Source organism: Balaenoptera acutorostrata, chromosome 8 (genome assembly GCF_949987535.1).
Source record: "Balaenoptera acutorostrata chromosome 8, mBalAcu1.1, whole genome shotgun sequence".
Classification (NCBI taxonomy): Eukaryota; Metazoa; Chordata; class Mammalia; order Artiodactyla; family Balaenopteridae; genus Balaenoptera; species Balaenoptera acutorostrata.
The window spans coordinates 34628511-34648781 of NC_080071.1; the positions used below are offsets into that span (position 1 = coordinate 34628511).

General features: G+C 33.8%; 1 protein-coding gene and 1 non-coding gene across 5 annotated transcripts in view; one reads left to right on the forward strand and one right to left on the reverse strand.

Annotated features, from left to right (window-relative positions):
• Positions 1 to 6484: 6484 nt before the first annotated feature.
• SP3 (Sp3 transcription factor) overlaps positions 6485 to 20271 on the reverse strand; it is a 104806-nt gene continuing 91019 nt past the window's right edge. For all 4 annotated transcript variants that reach the window (XM_057550835.1, XM_057550836.1, XM_057550837.1 and 1 more), the window contains 3 exons: positions 16271 to 16463; positions 10667 to 10863; positions 6485 to 8248 (listed from right to left, as the gene is read on the reverse strand). In XM_057550835.1, the coding sequence (XP_057406818.1) occupies positions 7932 to 8248; positions 10667 to 10863; positions 16271 to 16463 (707 nt within the window). In that variant the 3' untranslated portion in view covers positions 6485 to 7931. The remainder of the gene's footprint in view (positions 8249 to 10666; positions 10864 to 16270; positions 16464 to 20271) is intronic.
• On the forward strand, positions 17272 to 17378 carry LOC114238062 (U6 spliceosomal RNA). Its single transcript, XR_003623490.1, has one exon. It is a non-coding gene; the product is annotated as a U6 spliceosomal RNA (small nuclear RNA).

Below are 20271 nucleotides of genomic sequence, written 5' to 3' on the forward strand. Positions count from 1 at the left end.
CTTCTTTCCAATATTCAATCCAAGAGGGTTGTATACTGTGTGAAAAAACAGTATATTTTCTTACATAACTCTTGAATGAGAGTTAAATGGTGGAGCCAGTAAGAAAAACATGCATTGTTTCTGCTATAGTTAACATTATGTTTGGTTATGCCTACTGGTATCAATATCTTTATATATACATGGCTTTGTTTTTCTGATTCCTTTTTAACTTTTTACACCTGCTTGTTTTTCTCCCAGATGGATTTTAAAGCACTTTGTCAGACTCCAAAATAAAATTGCATTGTTTTTTTCATTGGAAAGAAATATCTGCCAAGTCCAAGGATTTGGGGAGAGTGTGGGAAAATGTGAACTCCTATGTACTGTTACTAGGAGTGGAATTTGGCACATACACCGCGGAGATCAATTTGGCAATATCTGGTAAATTTGAAGATAAAAATATCTTATTGACCAGTGACTGAAGTTCTAGATACATACCTCAGAGAAACACTCACACACATGCACAAGGAAACATGTCAAGTATTTCATTGCAGCATTGTTTATAATAGACAAAAATTGGAAATAACTGAAATGTGCATCAACAAGAAAATGGATAAACTGTGATATACTCAAAGAACTACAGCATTTAAAATGAAGTTTATAGGAACATGTGTTAACATGGATACATCTCAAAAACATGAGTGCAAAAACAAGTGCCCAAAGATTATGTACAGTATGATACCATTTATATAAAGTTACAAAAACATGAAAACAACCCTATATATGCACACATATAGTAAGCATTTAAAACCATTCATGGTATCATTCTGATAAACATCAAATCCAGACCAGCAGTTACCCCTGTGGGTGAAAGGAGAGAAATGGAATGAGACAGGACTATACAGATTTCAACTATAACTATAATCGTGTTCTTTAAAAGAAACAAGCAAATATGTGTAAAATGATTAAGACTGTAAAAGCTGGATGGTGGATACACAGGTATTTGTTATATTGTTTTCTATATTTTTTCTATATACTTGAAATACTTCATCAAAAAGGCACAATACAAATACTAGCAATTTTGTTAATGTCTGCTGACAGAAAACTAGGTGGATCTAAGTGAATGAACACATTAATACAAGATGGGGATAATTATTTCCAAGTGTAGGAAGATTATTGATTTCTCTAAGGCTAACATTTACTAATACTTAACTATGTGCCAGGCACTGTGGGAAGTGGTTTACATGCACTAACTTATTTCATCTCCTCCATCACCCTTATGAAGATGATGCTACTATTACCCCCATTTTACATTTTTAAAAACTGAGGCCCAGGGTGGAAAGGTAGAATCCATGGTCACACAGCTAGTAAGCAGCAGAGCCAGGACATAAACCCACATGTGCCCAAGTCCAAAATCTATGCACTATGTTATACTGTGAAAGTTTTCACCTTTACTAAATGATTCAAGATGAAAAAGCCACACAAAGTTACCAACAGTAAAAATGGGAAAGATGCAATTAACTAAGAATTTTTAAAGGATCTGGATGGGAGGAAGCTAAGTAATTGGGTACACACAATTAAAAGTGAACCAAACTGCACCTGAGTCTGAAGACATCATGAAAATATAAAGACCATGTGGTGGGAGATACTAACCATAAAGCTAATGCTGGCAAAAAGTCAGTGCTCCGAAGACCACAAACACAGACACAAACATAGACACAGCCCTCTGATAAGTATCCTCAGACTGTAGATGGACTTCTAGGCCTTTTAATCAGTTCTCCTGGGCACATCTTATTGGCCCTTCAAAGCTCACCCTTTCTGACTCATTCAGGCTCTACGCTGAGTTTTCCCTCATCTAAACCTAACTGATCTGGCACTAACCATGACTTTTCGTTGGTATTTTCTACAGCACCAAGTCATCAACCGTTTCAACCAGTGTATTTTATTCAAGAAGGAATTGTATCTCAAGATGTTTTAGTTGGCACTATTTGGTAGCAAGTAACAGCCTCTCAAACTTAAGAAAAACCTGAAGATAGAAGTGGGGGAGTCTCTGGAAGGTTTTGAGGGTATCTCACGGAATCCAGGAACAGGAAATGCACAGGCACAAAACATTGGAACAACAACCAAAGTTATCAGGAATCAAGGCTGCCGTTCTCTTCATCTTTTTCTTCTGGGATTGTATGGTCTCTCATCTTTGATTTATTCTTTCTGCTTCACATGCAGGTTCCAAATGCAACTTCCCAAGACCATTTTCCGACTCCGAACTCCTGGGAGAAATCATCTAATTGGCTCAAATTTGACCAGATGTCTGCTCCTTGTCCAATCATCTAAACAGCTCGCCCCTGAAGGTGGCAGGAAGTAATATTCAGAAAATGGGACATAAGTTGGGCAGGTATCCTAAAAGTTATCTACCCTAACATTTCTTATTTCACTGTTGCCTATTAATTGGAGGCTTAGACTTTTTTTGGAGAAATAAGCTGCATTTCTTTGATGACCTCTTCCAATTTTAAGGTTGGGACCACTAAACTGTAAATGTTACCTTTCAATCAAAATGAACCTAAAGATTCTTTGGCTGGTTCCTAGAAATGTTAAACTAGAATTTTCTATCAGGGTGTAATTTCTGTGTTTCCTTCTTCTTATTCCATCCTTTCTGATGAGGCAGTCACTTCAGACACATTGTCCACTACCAATTTAGATTCTATAGCTCTCTTTTCAGATTTCTGCTTTGAAAACTCCCCCTCATTCTGAAGTTGAAAATCAATGCATGAACCGTATTTAAACAATGGACACCCTAAAACACTGGTCCCTTCACTACGGAAAAGTGAAATCTCCAGAGTTAATAATCGTGTGGGGGATAGGGGAAGATATCATTTATTGAGTCCCTACTGTAAGCCAGGAACTATGCTAAATGCTTACATTTTAATCCTCGCAACAATCCTATGAGGGATACTATTGTTAGTTATCCCCTTTTTATGGATGATGAAAATTAGGTTTTAAGAAGATAAGAAACCTACCCAATATCACACCATATAGTATGTAGCTTAATATGGACTTAGGAGAGAAGCAAGGCTGTTAAAAAGCTGGGGGGTGGGGATAGGAAGGCTAAAGGCAATAGACTCCTTTTTCAGCACATCATGTATCTTAAATATATAATTTTAAAAACCGATATAAATAATGTCACATGACAGCAAATCATGCAGCTTTTTCTAAATTTCAACTCCAACTTTGATATGCATTTTCGAAGGAAATAAGTTATCTCTGAGTAGCTCAGAGGTTAAATTCCTTCATACTCTTATTTTCTTAATATTTCTCAATATCACTTACATAATCAGAAATTTTTCCAATGATTTTCTTAATCCTGACTGAGCCACACATCTGCCCATCTTTCTTCTCTTCACCACTTAATCTAGAATATCCTATGCTTCCTGTCTCCATAGCCTCTTCCCTGTGTCCTCAGTTTTTGACCCATCGACTGCTAACGAAGATCAGCTGGCAACTCCTTATTGCCAAAATCTTTTCTCTTTTCATCTAACTTGGCCTCTCTACTGCATTTGATGTTCATCACCATCTTGACACTCAGTTTCTATGTCAGCCTCCTTGAGGACTCCTCTTTCTCCACCAGTTCCTTTAATGTGGCTATTTTCCAAGGTTCAGGCCTTTGCTCAAATGAATCCCCATGTAGTGTTTGAACAGTTTTAACATTAGACTACAATGAATTAAATGTGCATTTTCTAAGACCTATGATCCCAAAAAGATTAGGAACCACTGGTAAAGATTAAAACCTGATCTCCTTTTCAATTTGACAGCCCCTCCTCCAAAACGTCCCCACTCCATCTCTCACAATTTCCCCTATCATCCATAGCAAAATCGTACTGTTCCTTTGCTAGAGCCATTTCTTCTGCCTGAATTTCCCAACTTCTCCATGCAGAATTCTCCCTAAGTTTCTAGAGCGCTTTTTATCTGCCACTAGCATGTATTTACAATGTATTTGATTATAATACAAATCTGCCTGAACAAGGGGCCAAGTCAGTATTATCTTTGTGTCTCCAACACTAAATAAAAAACATGATTTCACTAAAGTATCAAATCTTGTTCCCAAGATATCGACCAATTTTGTTCTGTGCTGATTATCAGACTACAAAAGACTTACTGCTCACTCATGGCAAAAAGTTTTAAAAATACTATTTAGTAAAACAAATTGTTCTTACACTGAAAACTATTCTTGTCTACTTAACATAATTAAAACTGAAAACCAAATTGTCTACTAGTAGGGGAGCATGACCAACAATATTTAAAAACCAAATGTTACTAGTAATAACCCCACATTTCAAACAATATTGACTACAATATAAATTTTAATAAAACAAAAACTTTGGAATCATGAGTAAGTCAGTAATAGGATCCTTACTACAATTAAGATACTAAAGGAATGCTTGCTCTATTGAGAGTGATTCTAACCCAGGAGTGTTTATCAGAGCCACTTGAGGAGCTGTTAAAAATACATACAGTTGACCTCTGAACATGGGGGTTAATCCACATATAACTTATAGCCCTCACCATGCCTGATTCAGCCACATCTGTGAACTCAACCAACCAGACTGTACAGCACTGCAGTATTTACCCCTGAAAAACAGCCACGTTTAAGCAGACACCCCACAGTTCAAACCCACCGCCGTTCACGGGTCACATGTGTGTACTCTCCATCTCCAGAAATGTAGACTTAGGTCAAGAATGAAGCTAGGCCTGTGGACATTTTTAAATGGCCCCAGCATTTTCTGATGAACAATACTGGCTAAGAACTATTTTCTATGAAATATGTTTGACATGCCTTCAAATTACATGTACATGTATTTTTACTACTTAAGCATTTTCACTATTCTGAAATAACTTAAGCATCTTCATTATTTTGCCCAAAGTTACTTACAGGGCACCTGACCTTTTGCAATAGGTGTATGTCTTTAAAACTTTATTAAAGTAATTTAATAATTACTTTTAATTTAATAAAGTAATTTAATTACTTTTCAAAGGCATTAAGTCTCAATCAACAGAAAATAAAATTTTCTTAAGGATTATTTTCTTTAAATTGAGGTATATAGACACCTAGTCCACTAGAAGAGCATGTTCTGATAAACAGGAATTATTTGTATGTAAATATACTGAATATGCACTAACTCTAGCCTTTACAAAAATAAAGCAATTGCCAAAAACACCTTATTGAAGAATATACTTACACTAAGAAATATTATACCCATACACAACACTAATAGATTTTATAACTAGAAAAAAATTACTTCAGGGTAATTCTTCAAATATTAAGTTTCCAGAGTATATTCAACATTTTTTCAATAAAAATCAACAAGTATTTAAAATCACCTTGGTTGAGGTTGAACACTAACTTTCATTTCTTTGTTAGGTAAAGATCCAAAATTCACAGGTATATTCCAGGTGGGCACTCAAAAAAATCTAAAAACTTATTTAAATAATATTTAAGACTACTTACTTTCTTCATTGCATTCATGTTCAAAGAACTGATAAAATTTGCTTGGAAACTCATGGATCAAAAACGCTCTATAAGCTTACTATAAATTTTCAATATTAAAAACAGCTCTACTATCGCACTCTAAAAAGTTTTTTAATCTCCTGACTTAATAGGTGTTTTTGCTCAAGTGAGCAACCTCCTCACATAATCCTCTTCACACAACCTAAATAATTTTTTAAATTCTAGAAATTATTTACAAGAGTTTGAAGATTCAAATTCTAACCATGTAACTTCAAAATAAATGTACATTCATTAATTTCTATGATTCCAAGTAATACTTCCTATTTCACGTCACAAGCTTAAGTCTCACATGAGAAAAACTTTGTGTTTATATGTGTATCTAGCACTGTCCTATGCGTTCAAAGATATTACTGACAGTATCAGATTGGGCCTGGAAAACAGACAATGGAAATCTTTAACCCCACTGTATAAGCGTAGAAAGTAACTGGATTTTTTATTTTAAAATATCTAAAATAGTCATATTAATATCCTGTTAGTTTTTCCTTCCCTCTTACCCTGCCTTTACCATTAGACATATATAAATTCAAAAACATAACCCTTTCAAATAACTCTTGCCATGGTTACCAAAGCTTGTCTTATGCTATCATTTTCAAGAATCTTCATGTAAACTCAAGTTTTTGATCAATCAAAATATCCTGCATTGCTTTAACACGAAACAAACAAAGGAAAAACAAGGTTTGCAAAATGGATTGATAAAATTCTAATGAATCAATGTGGGCTAAAAGATTTTTTTCAAAAGTTCTATTTAATAAGTTCATTTTTAGGCGAAAAAAACAGTAATCTGCTAGAGCCTCTACTCTTCCCTTTTTAAGTAAATATACCTGTTTACAATAATCTCAGCATCTGAAATCAAGAATCTGCAAATAAAATGCTAAGAAAAATAAACCACACTGATTTTCTTACCCCATACCACTGCAATTATTTTAAATGCATAGGAATACAACAAACTCAAAAGAAAAAAAAAATAGTGTTTTATTAACTACCACACTGTTATAATACACTTTAAACGTACAATAAGGTAGCCTTTAAATTTGAGGTGGTCTTAAGAATAACAAATGAACAGAATCGCAAATTTTTGAAATAAGTGAACTGCTGCAGTTATAGGTATACATTTTGGAAAATTGTATAGCTCTTACAAGACCAGCAATGAAACTTTATTTTGTACATTTTTTAATAATTGAAAATATAAACAATAATTAAAAAATAAAAAGAAAATACAGCATAATAAAAAACATACATTTCTCAATTAAATGTACTGGATACATATAAATTTTAAGGGAAAAAGCAAAAAAGGAAAATGGTTGATATTTAAGTGCAGACTGACTACCTAGACCAAAAATAAAACAAACAAAAAAAAACACTTAAAAAAATATCATAAAACCTCTAGTTCTCTATGACTAATATCCATATGGTTGGAGTATCGTCACTATGGAAGTGATTTTGTTATGTTTGCATATGTTATACTTTACTGGTAATTTACATGATGGCTTTTAAGGCCCTGGCAGACATGTGGTTTTTGGAAACAAAATTGGATTCAAAAAAAAAAAAAATCACTGCTAAGACGCAATAACACCTTAATTTTTTGGTCCTCCAATACTCAAGAAAAGGGATAATTCACTATAACATTTTCTTACCACCCAAATGCCTCAACCTATACATTTTAAACTTTTTTAAACATTGGTTATATTGCCCAACTTCGTTATTGAAAGAATATTAACAAGACATTATTTTGGCAAATTAAATCTTAAACATGGCTTTTCAACAGGATTTAAAAGGTGACTATCCCTAGAGTTCCATGTTAAAATGTAGTTTTCAAAATCTTACAAGAGTAATGCTTAAAATATTGTACATAGTTAACCTAATTAAAATAATTAGCTTCAAAATGACAAATTGATAAGCTAAGTAAAGCCTACACTATGTAACATTTGCTTGGAAACTTGATTTGTCAGTTATGCATAATAAAAATTCCAGTCATCAAGAAAATTACAAAAATTTTTTTTATCATAACATGATTTCTTTCACCCACCAACTTTTTTTTTATCTTACAATAGATAAATACCAACATGTTCTCATTTTTACACTAAACCACACAGGATTGATGCATTTGGTTAGACTACCATTCGCATTGTTAAATTCAATTTTCTCTTTATATAACTTGGTAAAATTTCATTTCTTCTAGATTCCAAAAGTACCTACAAAACCCATGCAATTTTACCATTTTTAATATACTATGGAATATCATACAAAGTAAGGCATTTCAGTGTCATGTATAACCAAGTTACTGTCAATCCAAAAATTTTTGCACATCAATAAAAAGATATCTAAGAACTTAGGAACAATGTTCTTCTCACTACTGTATAAAAATAACCACAATGAATAAGTATTTGTGTAATATTTACTCCATTGTCTCATTTCCAGAAACTGTGACAAGCTGTAAAGGTATTTCAGTGTTGGTAAGGATATCTTGATTGCTGGTGGTGGAAGTATTAACAGTTCCTATCCCTGAAACAGAACCTTGTTGAATATTTGCAAGGATAAGTGTTGTTCCTCCTGCAGTAATCAAAGTATCATCTCGTGCAGCTTCCACAGATGCCAGCACTGTACTGCTAGAATGAATACCTTTTTTATTCTGATGTGTTTTAATATGTTTGGCAAGGTGATCACTTCTCATAAAGCGTTTTGAACATTCTGGACAAACAAATTTCTTCTCACCTGTTGAAGAAATAAGTTACTTAGTCTTTTAAATTTAACATTAATAGACTCATCATTCCCTGAGAAAGAAAATAAGCCAACACTGACAGTTAGGGACAGGGAGCAGAGTTCAATTAGAACTATATTAGTTTCATGAGCTGTCCCTGCAAGATTTCTCTCATAGAATATTTTCCCTCAAAATAAATCTGTCACCTTTATTTCTGGATGAAAAGCAATCTTCAAACTTATTAAATTATAACACTGATATTCAGATAAGAATTTAATACCTCAACTATGCTAATAGTTTTGAAACATCTGTTACAAGATACCAGCTTAAAAATGACTATCTGTAGCATACTTCTCTAAAGAAAAATACACTGTTTTAAGCTATATTTAAAGTATTATTAACATGTCAGATCCCTGATACTCAACCTTCAACTCTTAAATGTGAATTCAAGTAACTACACAGAGTACTTCTAGATTAAAGCCAAGACACAAGGTTGAAGTCTAATAAAGACTGAGTAGTCCCAAGAATAATGGAGATGGCCAGCTGACCTGATTTCAGCTGGAATAATCAAGAGCAAGCCTAATACATCATGACGTTAAAAGTTAATAAGACTCCATGATGCCTAAATTTATTTCCCGGCATAAATAAAATATTTTAAACACAAAAGACAGACAGAACTTCTATTATTTTGAAGACCTACTATGTAAGACAATTAGTAGAAGGCAAAAGGCCAACCTACAAGGAATCTAGGGAGAACTCAATCAATCAACAAATCCAATATTTTCTTAATTTATTTTCTTCAAAATGTCTTTCTTACCTATCTCTTGTTCCAGCACCTCTCCTCTCAGTAAGTCCTCATCAGACCTCATGCCTGAACTATGTTACAATGGCACGCTAGTCTCTCCCTTTCCAATCCAACAAATCAATGCCAGACAAATCTTCCTTAAATACCAAATTTTATTACAGTACAAAACTTCACCACTGTACTAAGTGGTATGGGAATGCAAGAGTAACCTGCAGATAACTAAACAGTTTAGACTCTCCATTACCTAACTTCCAATGACTTCTATAATGTGGTTCAATCCTACGTAACAGAAATGTGTTAAATAAAATCTCATCTTCACTCGTGACAAATGATCTCTCACTTCTTCTATTCATATAATATTCTATTCTTCTGGGAAGGTATTTCCCAAAGCTTCTCTTGGAACATTAGTCCTGAGACATACTCCATGGCAAAATGGCACAATGAGAGGTTGCCACTACCTCCCCTGACTTGGAGAAGTACAGTGCTCATTAACATTCTATTAAAGGTCCTAAGAGGCATTCCTTGAAGGTACTTGTATAGTAACCCTCTTTAACACAGTGTTTCCTACACTTATTTGATCATAGACCTTTTTTCCCTTTTACATTATTTCTTTTTATATCCTGCTGATCAAATTCCACTGAGGAAAATTCTATTATAGGGCCATCTTAAGGTCCACCCCAGCCCAATACTCAAAAATACCTTACTATCCCGGCAATAATGATCTCTGCCTCCAAGCACACTTTATCTACTTTCTTATATTGTCTGTTGCAGTTTCAAACAGGTTAATAAGCTCATCTGTCTACCTACCTGATGAGACAAAAATTAAAACAAGTAGAGCATGTAACATAATACTACATACTTCATGGGTTATTTTATATATTTAGATCTAAGAGACTTCAAAATCCATATTGTCCACCATTTCACCATAGTTCTTTCTTCTAAGCTCTCTAAACTTTGTAAATGCATTATATATTTTTCAATTCTTCAGTATTGAGCATAGACTGATGAACACCTTGATCATTACATGGCAGTAGAAGAAAACTATCTGTATATGTTATATTAAGTTAGAATTCAATTTGGGTCATTCCTAGGTCCATTTCATGTAACAACCACATGACACTATGTGTTAAAACAATTAAATGAAAGAGACTTCACATCAACACTGCCTTGGTTAGTCCTCAGTGAAATATCTTTTGCTTACCTCACACATATTAAAACAAGAGAAAGGGTGAAATGCCTGAATTTATCAGAGGAAAAGGAATTATTCTTTATTACAGTGTTAAGGAGGAGGAAGAAGATAATGATCAAGAGTAAAAGCACACAACTAATTTAAAACATTAACGTAATTAACAATGATAAGATAAATGTGGCTTAAGACACTGAATAATATGAAAACAAAAGCTAACCAAAGTTTGCATAAAATAAAACATTATTTTGTAAGATAAGCCATACTGGCTTGTTTGGAATTAGTGTTTTGACATTGGTGTTACTGAAGATAGAAATTTGATGTAATTGGTCTTATTTTAAAAGATTCAGTTCAGTAAGGTATGCTTAAAAAAAAAAAAAATTCAAGGTAGTATGTAGCCTTACAATTAACTTTTGTCTGTTAAAAGTAAATATTAGTAACCTGTATGTGTTCTTCTGTGCCTCTGTAATTCATCACTTCGAGTAAATCTTTTACCACAGAACATCCAGTTACAAATAAAAGGGCGCTCCCCAGAATGCCAACGCAGATGAGCTCTCAGATGTGAGGTCTTCCCATAGACTTTACCACATCCTGGTATATGACAAATGTGTTGCTTCTTTTTCCCAAGATTGGTACCTCTAAAAAACACACACAGAATAATATATACTTATATGAAAATATTCAAATGGACATTATCACTCATATCATACTCCCCATGTTGAATTTCAAATAGAAGACATTATCACCGTGAGGTCAATCAGAAACCAAGACCATTTAAAATTAATTTAAAGAAAAATTAGTAAGTTTTACATATTCATTTTACTCCACAACTAATGTGAGTGTTGTCCAAATGTAAATATGCTCAAGAAATATATAATTTAAAAGAACATTTTATACATAAAGAATATATAGTAAAGTTATTTATTATTCGGTCAGAACCATTCCCAAATTCTATGCATAGGCCCAATCCAATTAAATTAGTTGTACCGGAAACTAAATGGTCTATTCAGAGTCATGATGTCAGCTAATTTAAAAAGTAATAAACCAACAATAAATGCATAACTAATCATAGGTACAATTAAGGCACCTTAAGAAGACTTTAAATTAAGATGATATAAGCATTATTTATTCCCATATTTGTATGGCCGCATCCTGAATATACACTGACTTGGAGAAAATCAGAGAAAAAAATCTAGACAAAGTTGTTGTCTTAGATCCCTAGAACTACATGAAATAAATTAAAATTATCTTCACAGTTAAAATCCCCTTATTAACCATGCAAAGATACCCAAAATTATAAATCAGAGAGATAATAAAATGCAGTTTCTCCACATTGCAAAATTTGACATCTGTTACATTTCAGTATTTGATACCAAGAACAGGGTTTAGAAGATATGTGCTTATTAGATGGGTGAACACAGGTATCTTAGCCTAAGCAAGAAGAAAACTTTTTTGATTCCAGAACTGATATTCAAATCATATTAAGCACTATAGAAAATGTTTACTCAACCTCAAAAAAAAAAAGGCTAGTTACTGAATAAAAACAAATGAGTTTATAAAAAAACATGACACTTTAGACTCATCAACTGTCAAAATCATATTATATAAACTTTGCAGTTTCTCTGAGATTACAAAAAGGTACATTTAAGACCCCCCCAACTTCCCGTCCTCCCACAATCTCACAGTCTAAGTATAGCCTGTTAAACCTTCCATAAGCCTGCAAATCCTCCTGTATATAATATACCTATTGTTTTTCAAATTTTACTGGAAAAATGCATATTTCCCCACATTTATATTTTAATGTACTCACACTCAGTAGCATGTGAAATTGCCATAGGACAAACAGTGCTAAACGGTGCAGTGCTGGCTGTTAGATGCCATAGGTGTTCTGAACAGGGAGACATCAATGTGGGCTCCAGTAGTTAGAGAAGGCTTCGTGGAGGAGGTGGGTAGGATTTAGATAGAAAGGAGGGAAGGCATTCCAGGCAGAGGAATAGCATAAGTAAAGACAAGGAGGAGTCATGCTGTTGTCTCAAGGGCAAGGATGTCATAATCTAACACAATTCTAGTTTCTGCTCCAGTCCACCCCCAATTTCTACAACTCTCTTCAAAGAGCTGAGTTGAGTGAAACAGGTTTTGCTGGCTCACCTGCAATGCCAAAGTCTTAACCAAAGCCAATAATATTTCCATTTAATTTAGCTTTTAAAATTTGTTTTATTCTTAAATGGCCCTAAGAAAAAGAGCAATGTCTGTGGCTATTGGTGTACAAACCGATTTTACATATTGTGTTCACCATAGCAATTTCACAGAGAACCCAATTCAGTTCACTCTACACTCATAACTTGCCTCTCTTCTAATCCTACCACTCAGGTGAATCAATGTGCTTTTATAAATTCAAAAGTGCTATTTTACTAACTTAGCAAAATTTAGCTTTGAGAGCACGAACAAAGCACAAGACTATAACAAATTACAGCAACAAATATGAGTTCCCAAAGAACCAAAAATCCAGGGAAAGATGTTTTCATCAATTGAATTATAAGGAAACAAGACATACTCGTCGTCTGAAAACGGGACAGGCAACTAAGAAAAAAAAATGGAGACAGGGCACACAAAAATATACAATATAAGGGAAAAAGTCCAATACCGAGGTCCAAGTTTTTATTTAAAAAAAAAATTTTTACTCAAGATAAGATCTAGATATGCCAGATATGGATTTATGGCATGTGATGTGAAGGAAGATAACTGAAGTGAATTTATCAACAAACTTCAAGTAGTAAAAGATTACCGTAAGTTTTCCTCTTGATTTATATAGTTACACCCCTAATACTTATTGCATGATCTTAAAAAACTAACAATTTTAAGTTCATTTTCTTGACTGCTTAAACTTGCTCCCAAAATTTTAATAATGCAAAGACAGAGTGACACAATAAATAAAGCTAAATTCTGAGTAGAGGAATTAAGAAAAGTTAAGTAAATCGAGTCTTTTGCTTGGGACAGGAGAAACGGAACACAAACTGAAAGGTTAACAGGGAAGAAAACAGATTTTACAAATTAACTTAATTTTTTAAAAAATGGATTGAGGTTGTCTAAACCACACAAAACCTATATAACAATAACGTCTTTAGAATTTATTTTACTTTATAAAATTGTCTCTTCCACTAGAGTATAAAGTTTCTGAAGTCTGGTTCTGCTTAATAAATATTGGCTAAATGCCCAAATGAATACAGTTTTTAAATATTTAATTATATTTTACACCTTGCTCAAAAAGGTAAAAGAATAAAATTTAGTTCTCTCAAGATGCCACTTTATACATACTATTATTTTTTTAAAGGAATACTGTTGCGGAAAGAAAGGCTAATATTCTAAAATGTTTAACGTGCCACCTACCTCACCTTTGCAGAACAGGATTTACTATATGTTATGCTTCTATTAATTAGATGCAGCAACTGTCAATGATACAATTGTGCCTATCATGAACATGTTAGTTGAATTTTGTTCAAATGAGCTCTAAGAAACAATAGTTTTTTTTCTTAAGAACTTCAATTTTAATTGTTAGAATAAGTTATTAAAAATGAACTCACAAAAGTTCTGGAAAAATATGAGTATTTTTATAATCCTCAGTTTAAGGAAGACTTTTAATAGCATGACAATAATGGATCTCAACTAAAAATTTTCTGCTTAAAAAAAAGTTTGCAAACTTTAAGTGAGAACTTTCTTTACTTGTGTAAATAAATGCATTTTGCAAACCACTGACAAAGTTGAAAGACAATGTAAAACTGGAAAAAAGTATGTGCACATATGACAGACAAATTAACAGATTCACAAAAGACAAAGAAATAATTCATAAAAGAAATTCTGAAATGGTAAAATAACACAACAAAAAATGTTCAATCTAATAAAGTAACAAAAATATACTGAATAAAACAATAGTGAGGTATTACTTTTCATCTCTCAGACTTTAAAAGGTTTTTAAAAATTATAAAATCCATTGTTGGCAAGGGTGTGGGAAAACAGATGCTCTCATACACCACTGATGGAGTATAAATTGATACAATCTTTCTAGCAGACAATTCCCTTTGATAAAACAATTCCACCACTGCCAACTTATACTGATGAAATAATCAGATGTGCAAAGATATATGTGTAAGAATTAGAATTTCAACAATAAACTCCCAAAAAAGTTGTTAAATTCTTACACATCCATACAATAGAATACTATAGTCATTAAAAATTGATACAAACTCTATGTACACTTGGAAATATGATCACAAAAATTTTCAAAAGAAAAACAGACACGTAAAACAGTGAGAGTAAAGTCTGGAAGGATATATACAAAAATGTTACAATAGTCATCTTGAAGTAGGGTAGAAGTTTGGTATTCTTTTAAAACTCCTCTATATTTCTGAATTTTTATGAGCATGTATTAATTTAATAAAAATAATTTTAAAAGATTTTCAATTTAAAGAAAAGAATAAGCAAAACACAGGCAAGGCCTTGACCCTCAGTTAGATTTGACTTTCATGAACAATTTATCTTGAAAGTTCCCGTAAAAATGAGAGTACATTTCAGAAAAGTTGTCTAATCAGAATTCCACACTAACTTATTTAAATTGACCAAAACATTTCAAAGAGTAAGTAAAACTTCAAACAAGTGAATAATCACCAGTAGGAAATACAAATGCCTAAGGATCAGATGCAGAAGGAGCAAATTCACCTGGGAGGCAGTACAGTGCAGTGGTTAAGGCCTTGGTGAGAAACTGGGTCCAAATCCCAGCTGTGTATGCTGTAAAGAGTCATTCAACCTCTCCGTGCCTCACTTATAAGACCATCTAGAACACAGTAGGCTCTCAGTATTAAGAGTTACTAGTCATTACTATCATTGTGAATGGGCTGGCCAATGTACAAATCAACTCAAAGGCAGAGAGGCTCCATTAGATCAAGTTTATTAACTGTATTAACAGGGTTGTTGTTTTTTTTTTTTCTGGTCTATTTAAATAGTTCATTTCTGAGAGAGGTATATTAAGGTCTTTCACTATGACTAGAGGATATGGTTATAATGTCTTTAGAGTTCTATCAGTTTTTGCTCTATATATTTCAAAGTTGTGGGGAAAAGGTACCACGGCTATTAAATCTTCTTGGTGAAAACTTCATATTATTAAGAAATATATCCCTATCTATCCATTTGATATTTTCACCTTAATTTTACCATGTCCAAGTTTCCTTTTTGTTAACATTTGCCTAATAAATCTTTTCTATCCCCTTATTTTCAACATTCCTGCACCAATTTGAGATGTTCCTTATAATCAATATAAGGCTGGACTTTATATCTTTTAAATATGATCTGAGAGTCAATCTCTCAATTATTAAGCTTAATCCATCACATTTAATATAATTACTGATCTGTTTTGAGTTTATTCCTGTCATGTTATTATTTCTTAATGTTTATTTTTAAAAACACTGAATGGAAATATTACAGTTCCACTTTTTTAAAAATTCCATTAAGACTTATTATTCATTTCTGTTGAAAATGGAAAATACTTATGCTTTATTAACAATTTCTGAACTTATTTTATATTACATAACTGCTATTCTCAAGCTAAGAATCAACTTTTTTTTTTTTTTTTTTGAATCAACTTTTTTTAAAAATTTATTTTTATTGGAGTATAGTTGCTTTACAATGTTGTGTTAGTTTCTACTGTACAGAAGAATCAACTTTTAAATCAGTATTTAGGCAAATCCACCGCTGGTTTGCAAACAGACTAATATCCAATATGGGCCTGTTAAATGGCATCTTACTATACTTTTTTTTTTTTTTAAAGTAAACTAAGTAATTTTAGTTTTTTGTAAAAAGGCATTTAGAACTGAAAATTTGATTTCACATATTTTGTTCTGTAACTTTTTCTGCCACACTCGTACAGACAAACACACAAGATGATCATGTAATGAGTAATTTTCCTTAGTTAAGTGACATGGCATGCAGCATTTCAAAAATTAGGGTGATGATATTAACAGTCTAAAAAGAAAAGTATGTTTCATGTGTGCATACCTCCCACCACCTTCTTTACAGTTGGGACAGGTGCAAGCTACCCTTCGAAGTCTTTTTCCTTCTTGATGTTGTTGGTCCCCTTCTTCATCTACCACCTGTACTCTTAAGTGTGTTAGATCATTGGTATTCAATGTAGAATCACCACTGAGCTGCCACTCTTCAGGATCAGGTTCTTCTTCCTTGATCCTAATATCTAAAGAAGAAAACAAATACAGATGAGAAGCAGCCCACTGGCCCAAAAAGATAGCATGAGATCTGAGCCTCTCTCTAAGGTAAAATGAATAAATACTATGTAAAAGTAAAAAATCATCTGTTTGTGGAACATAATCATTTCTCCTTGTTGTGGATTATTCTTTTAAAACAATCTATTTTATTCTAAATATCAGAGATTAAGCCAAAGAGAGAATAAAGCCACCATGAGAGCTTGCTTTTTAAAATTCATTAAGAAAGCCAATTTCTTTTGAGCAAGCTGAGTCATAAAACAATCTGAAACTTCAGTTATAATTGTTCAAATAGTCAATAAATCAATGGTCAACTCAGAATAGAACAAATTCTAATGCCTTAAACGTCTTTTTTACAGCCTGTTATCAATTACGCATATTTGTAGGTACTATGGGAATGCAAAATGTAGGTCCTATGGGAATGAAATTATGCCTATCTGTAGGTACAATGAAATTATTACTCATAAACTTAAGTTTTAAAGTCAATCCTTACTAAAAATCTATAATGGCCACAACCACAATCATTGTGGAAGGAGGTGCATAAGTTACGAGAGAGTTTCTATTTTCAATGAGTTTTATTATAAACCAGACTGGGAAACAAAATGAGCATGCAATGGTGAGGAAGAGTGGATATGGCAGGAAGTTACATCACTCTGTCAGCATAGCCAAACATCTTTCTTTATATCGATAATGATATAACATCATTTCCTATGTGAAACTAAGAGGTTCTTTCAACTCAGAAAACTAATTTAAAAAAAAAAAAAAGAAAACAATACATGAGTGCTAGCTTTGGCAGCACATATACTAAAATTGGAAGAATAGAGAGAAAATTAGCATAGCCCCTGTGCAAGGATGACACACAAATTCATGAAGCATTCCATATTTTTACAATTTGTATGGCAACACAAAAGACCCTGAATAGCCAAAACAATCTTGAGAAAGAAAAACGGAGCTGGAGGAATCAGGCTTCCTGACTTCAGACTATACTACAAAGGTACAGTAATCAAGACAGTATGGTACTGGCACAAAAACAGAAATATAGATCAATGGAACAAGATAGAAAGCCCAGAGATAAACCCACACACCTATGGTCAACTCATCTATGACAAAGAAGGCAAGAATATACAATGGAGAAAAGACAGTCTCTTCAATAAGTGGCACTGGGAAAACAGGACAGCTACATGTAAAAGAATGAAATTAGAACACGCCCTAACACCATACACAAAAATAAACTCAAAATGGATTAAAGACCTAAATGTAAGACCAGACACTATAAAACTCTTAGAGGAAAACAAAGGAAAAACACTCTCTGACATAAATCACAGCAAGATCTTCTTTGGCCCATCTCCTAGAGTACTGAAAATAAAAACAGAAATAAACAAATGGGACCTAATGAAACTTAAAAGCTTTTGCACAGCAAAGAAAACCATAAACGAGACGAAAAGACACCCCTCAGAATGGGAGAAAATGTTTTGCAAATGAAGCAACTGACAAGGGATTAGTCTCCACAATATACAAACAGCTCATACAGCTCAATATCAAAAAAACAAAAAACCCAACCAAAAAATGGGCAGAAAACCTAAATAGACATTTCTCCAAAGACATACAGATGGCCAAGAGGCACAAGAAAAGATGCTCAACATACTAATTATTAGAGAAATGCAGATCAAAACTGGTCAGAATGGCCATCATCAAAAAATCTACAAACAATAAATGCTGGAGAGGGTGTGGAGAAAAGGGAACTCTCTTGCACTGTTTGGTGGGAATGTAAACTGATACAGCACTATGGAGAACAGTATGGAGGTTCCTTAAAACACTAAAAATAGAACTACCATATGACCCAGCAATCCCACTACTGGGCATATACCCAGAGAAAACCATAATTCAAAAAGTCACATGCACCCCAATGTTCACTGCAGCACTATTTACAATAGTCACGGCATGGAAGCAACCTAAATGCCCATCGACAGACGAATGGATAAAGAAGATACGGCACATATATACAATGGAATATTACTCAGCCATAAAAAGGAACAAAATTGGGTCATTTGTAGAGGCGTGGATGGACCTAGAGTCTGTCATACAGACTGAAGTAAGTCAGAAAGAGAAACACAAATACTGTATATTAACACATATATGTGGAATCTAGAAAAATGGTACTGATGACCTATTTGCAGGGCAGGAATAGAGATGCAGACGTAGAGAATGAACGTGTGGACACGGTGAGTGAGTGGTAAGGGACGGTGGGATGAACTGGGAGATCGGGACTGACATATACATACACACTACCATGTGTAAAACAGATAGCTAGTGGGAACCGCTAGCGCAGGGAGCTCAGCTCGGTGCTCTGTGGTGACCTAGATGGGCAGGATTGCGGGGGGGGGAGGTCTAAGAGGGAGGGGATATATGTATACATATAGCTGATTCACTTCATTGTACAGCAGAAACTAACACAACATTGTAAAGCAACTATCCCCCAACAAAAAAAAATAAAAATGAAAACAAAAATACCCACAATACATGATTTATAACAAACACTGAATATAATCACCTTTGATAAAACATAAATTCCTACACATTTTTATTTTGATTTATGTAAACTAAAAACCTTAATGGAAATTTATTTTAGATTTATACCAGTCACTAATAATTGGAGCCAAAAATAGCCTAAAAAAATCAAATGTGCCCTAATAGCTCCTGAATTTATACTAATGAAAACCAGAATGTACAACCAAGAAAAATGCCTCAAACAGTTTAAAATTAATTTATTTTATCAGAAAAACTACAGCTAAGAATCAAGGGGGGCAATGAGAAGAGAGGGCACTCTGGCCTGGGCAACAGGGGAGATGGTGGTGCCATTCACTGCGACAGGAAACACTGGAGAAGGTTTAGGTGGAGGTAAAGGAGGACAGTTAATGAATTCAAGGTTGTTGGTCATGGAGTCTGAACAGCTTGAGACAAAACAGTAAAAAAGCTGGATCTACACAGATGGAGTGCATCCAAAGCAGTAGGTTAGATCATTCAAGGACTATGAGTAGAATGAGAAGAGAAAGTAGCCTATGAGGAATGCAGACATTTAAGGAACAGGCAGAAGAGGATGAACCTGTGAAGGAAAGGCATACCCAGAAAAATGTGCTCCATTAAAGAAAGGAAAAGTGGTCAACATCAAATACTGCAGAAAAATCAAGAAAGAAACGAAGAAAATGGGCAAGAAGTGAAAAAGTGTTTAATAACAAGTACAGATATGTTTTTTTAAAATGTCTGGCTTGAGAGGGAGACAGAAACATGACACTACAGGCTAAAGGGGACCGAAAAAGAGAGTCTGGGGGAGGAAGTGTTTTGTTCTCTGTCTGAAGACAGGGAAGACTTGAACATGTGTAAGTGTTCATGAGAAAGATCCACTACAGAGGGAGAGACTGAAAACACAAGAATAAAGTCCCTAAGAAGTCAGGAGGGGATGATGATCCATAGCACTTACAGGCTTAACTGCTGGAGCACAACCACCTCTTCCTCTGTTACATGAGGGAAGAAAAGATACAGGCACATTCATTCATTCAATAAGTGATTAGCTACTATGTGCCATGAACTGTGCTAGACCCCAGAGGCAGAGAGAATCTGATGCCTAGAAATTAAGGGGAAATGGTTTCTATTTCCTCAGTGAAAGGATGAAGAATTAGATATGTATAAAATTCATCCAAACACACAACATAAATGAGCACTGACCTCTGTTCCTTTATAATCAGGTGTCCACCTGCATCATTACGACAAGACATTTAAATA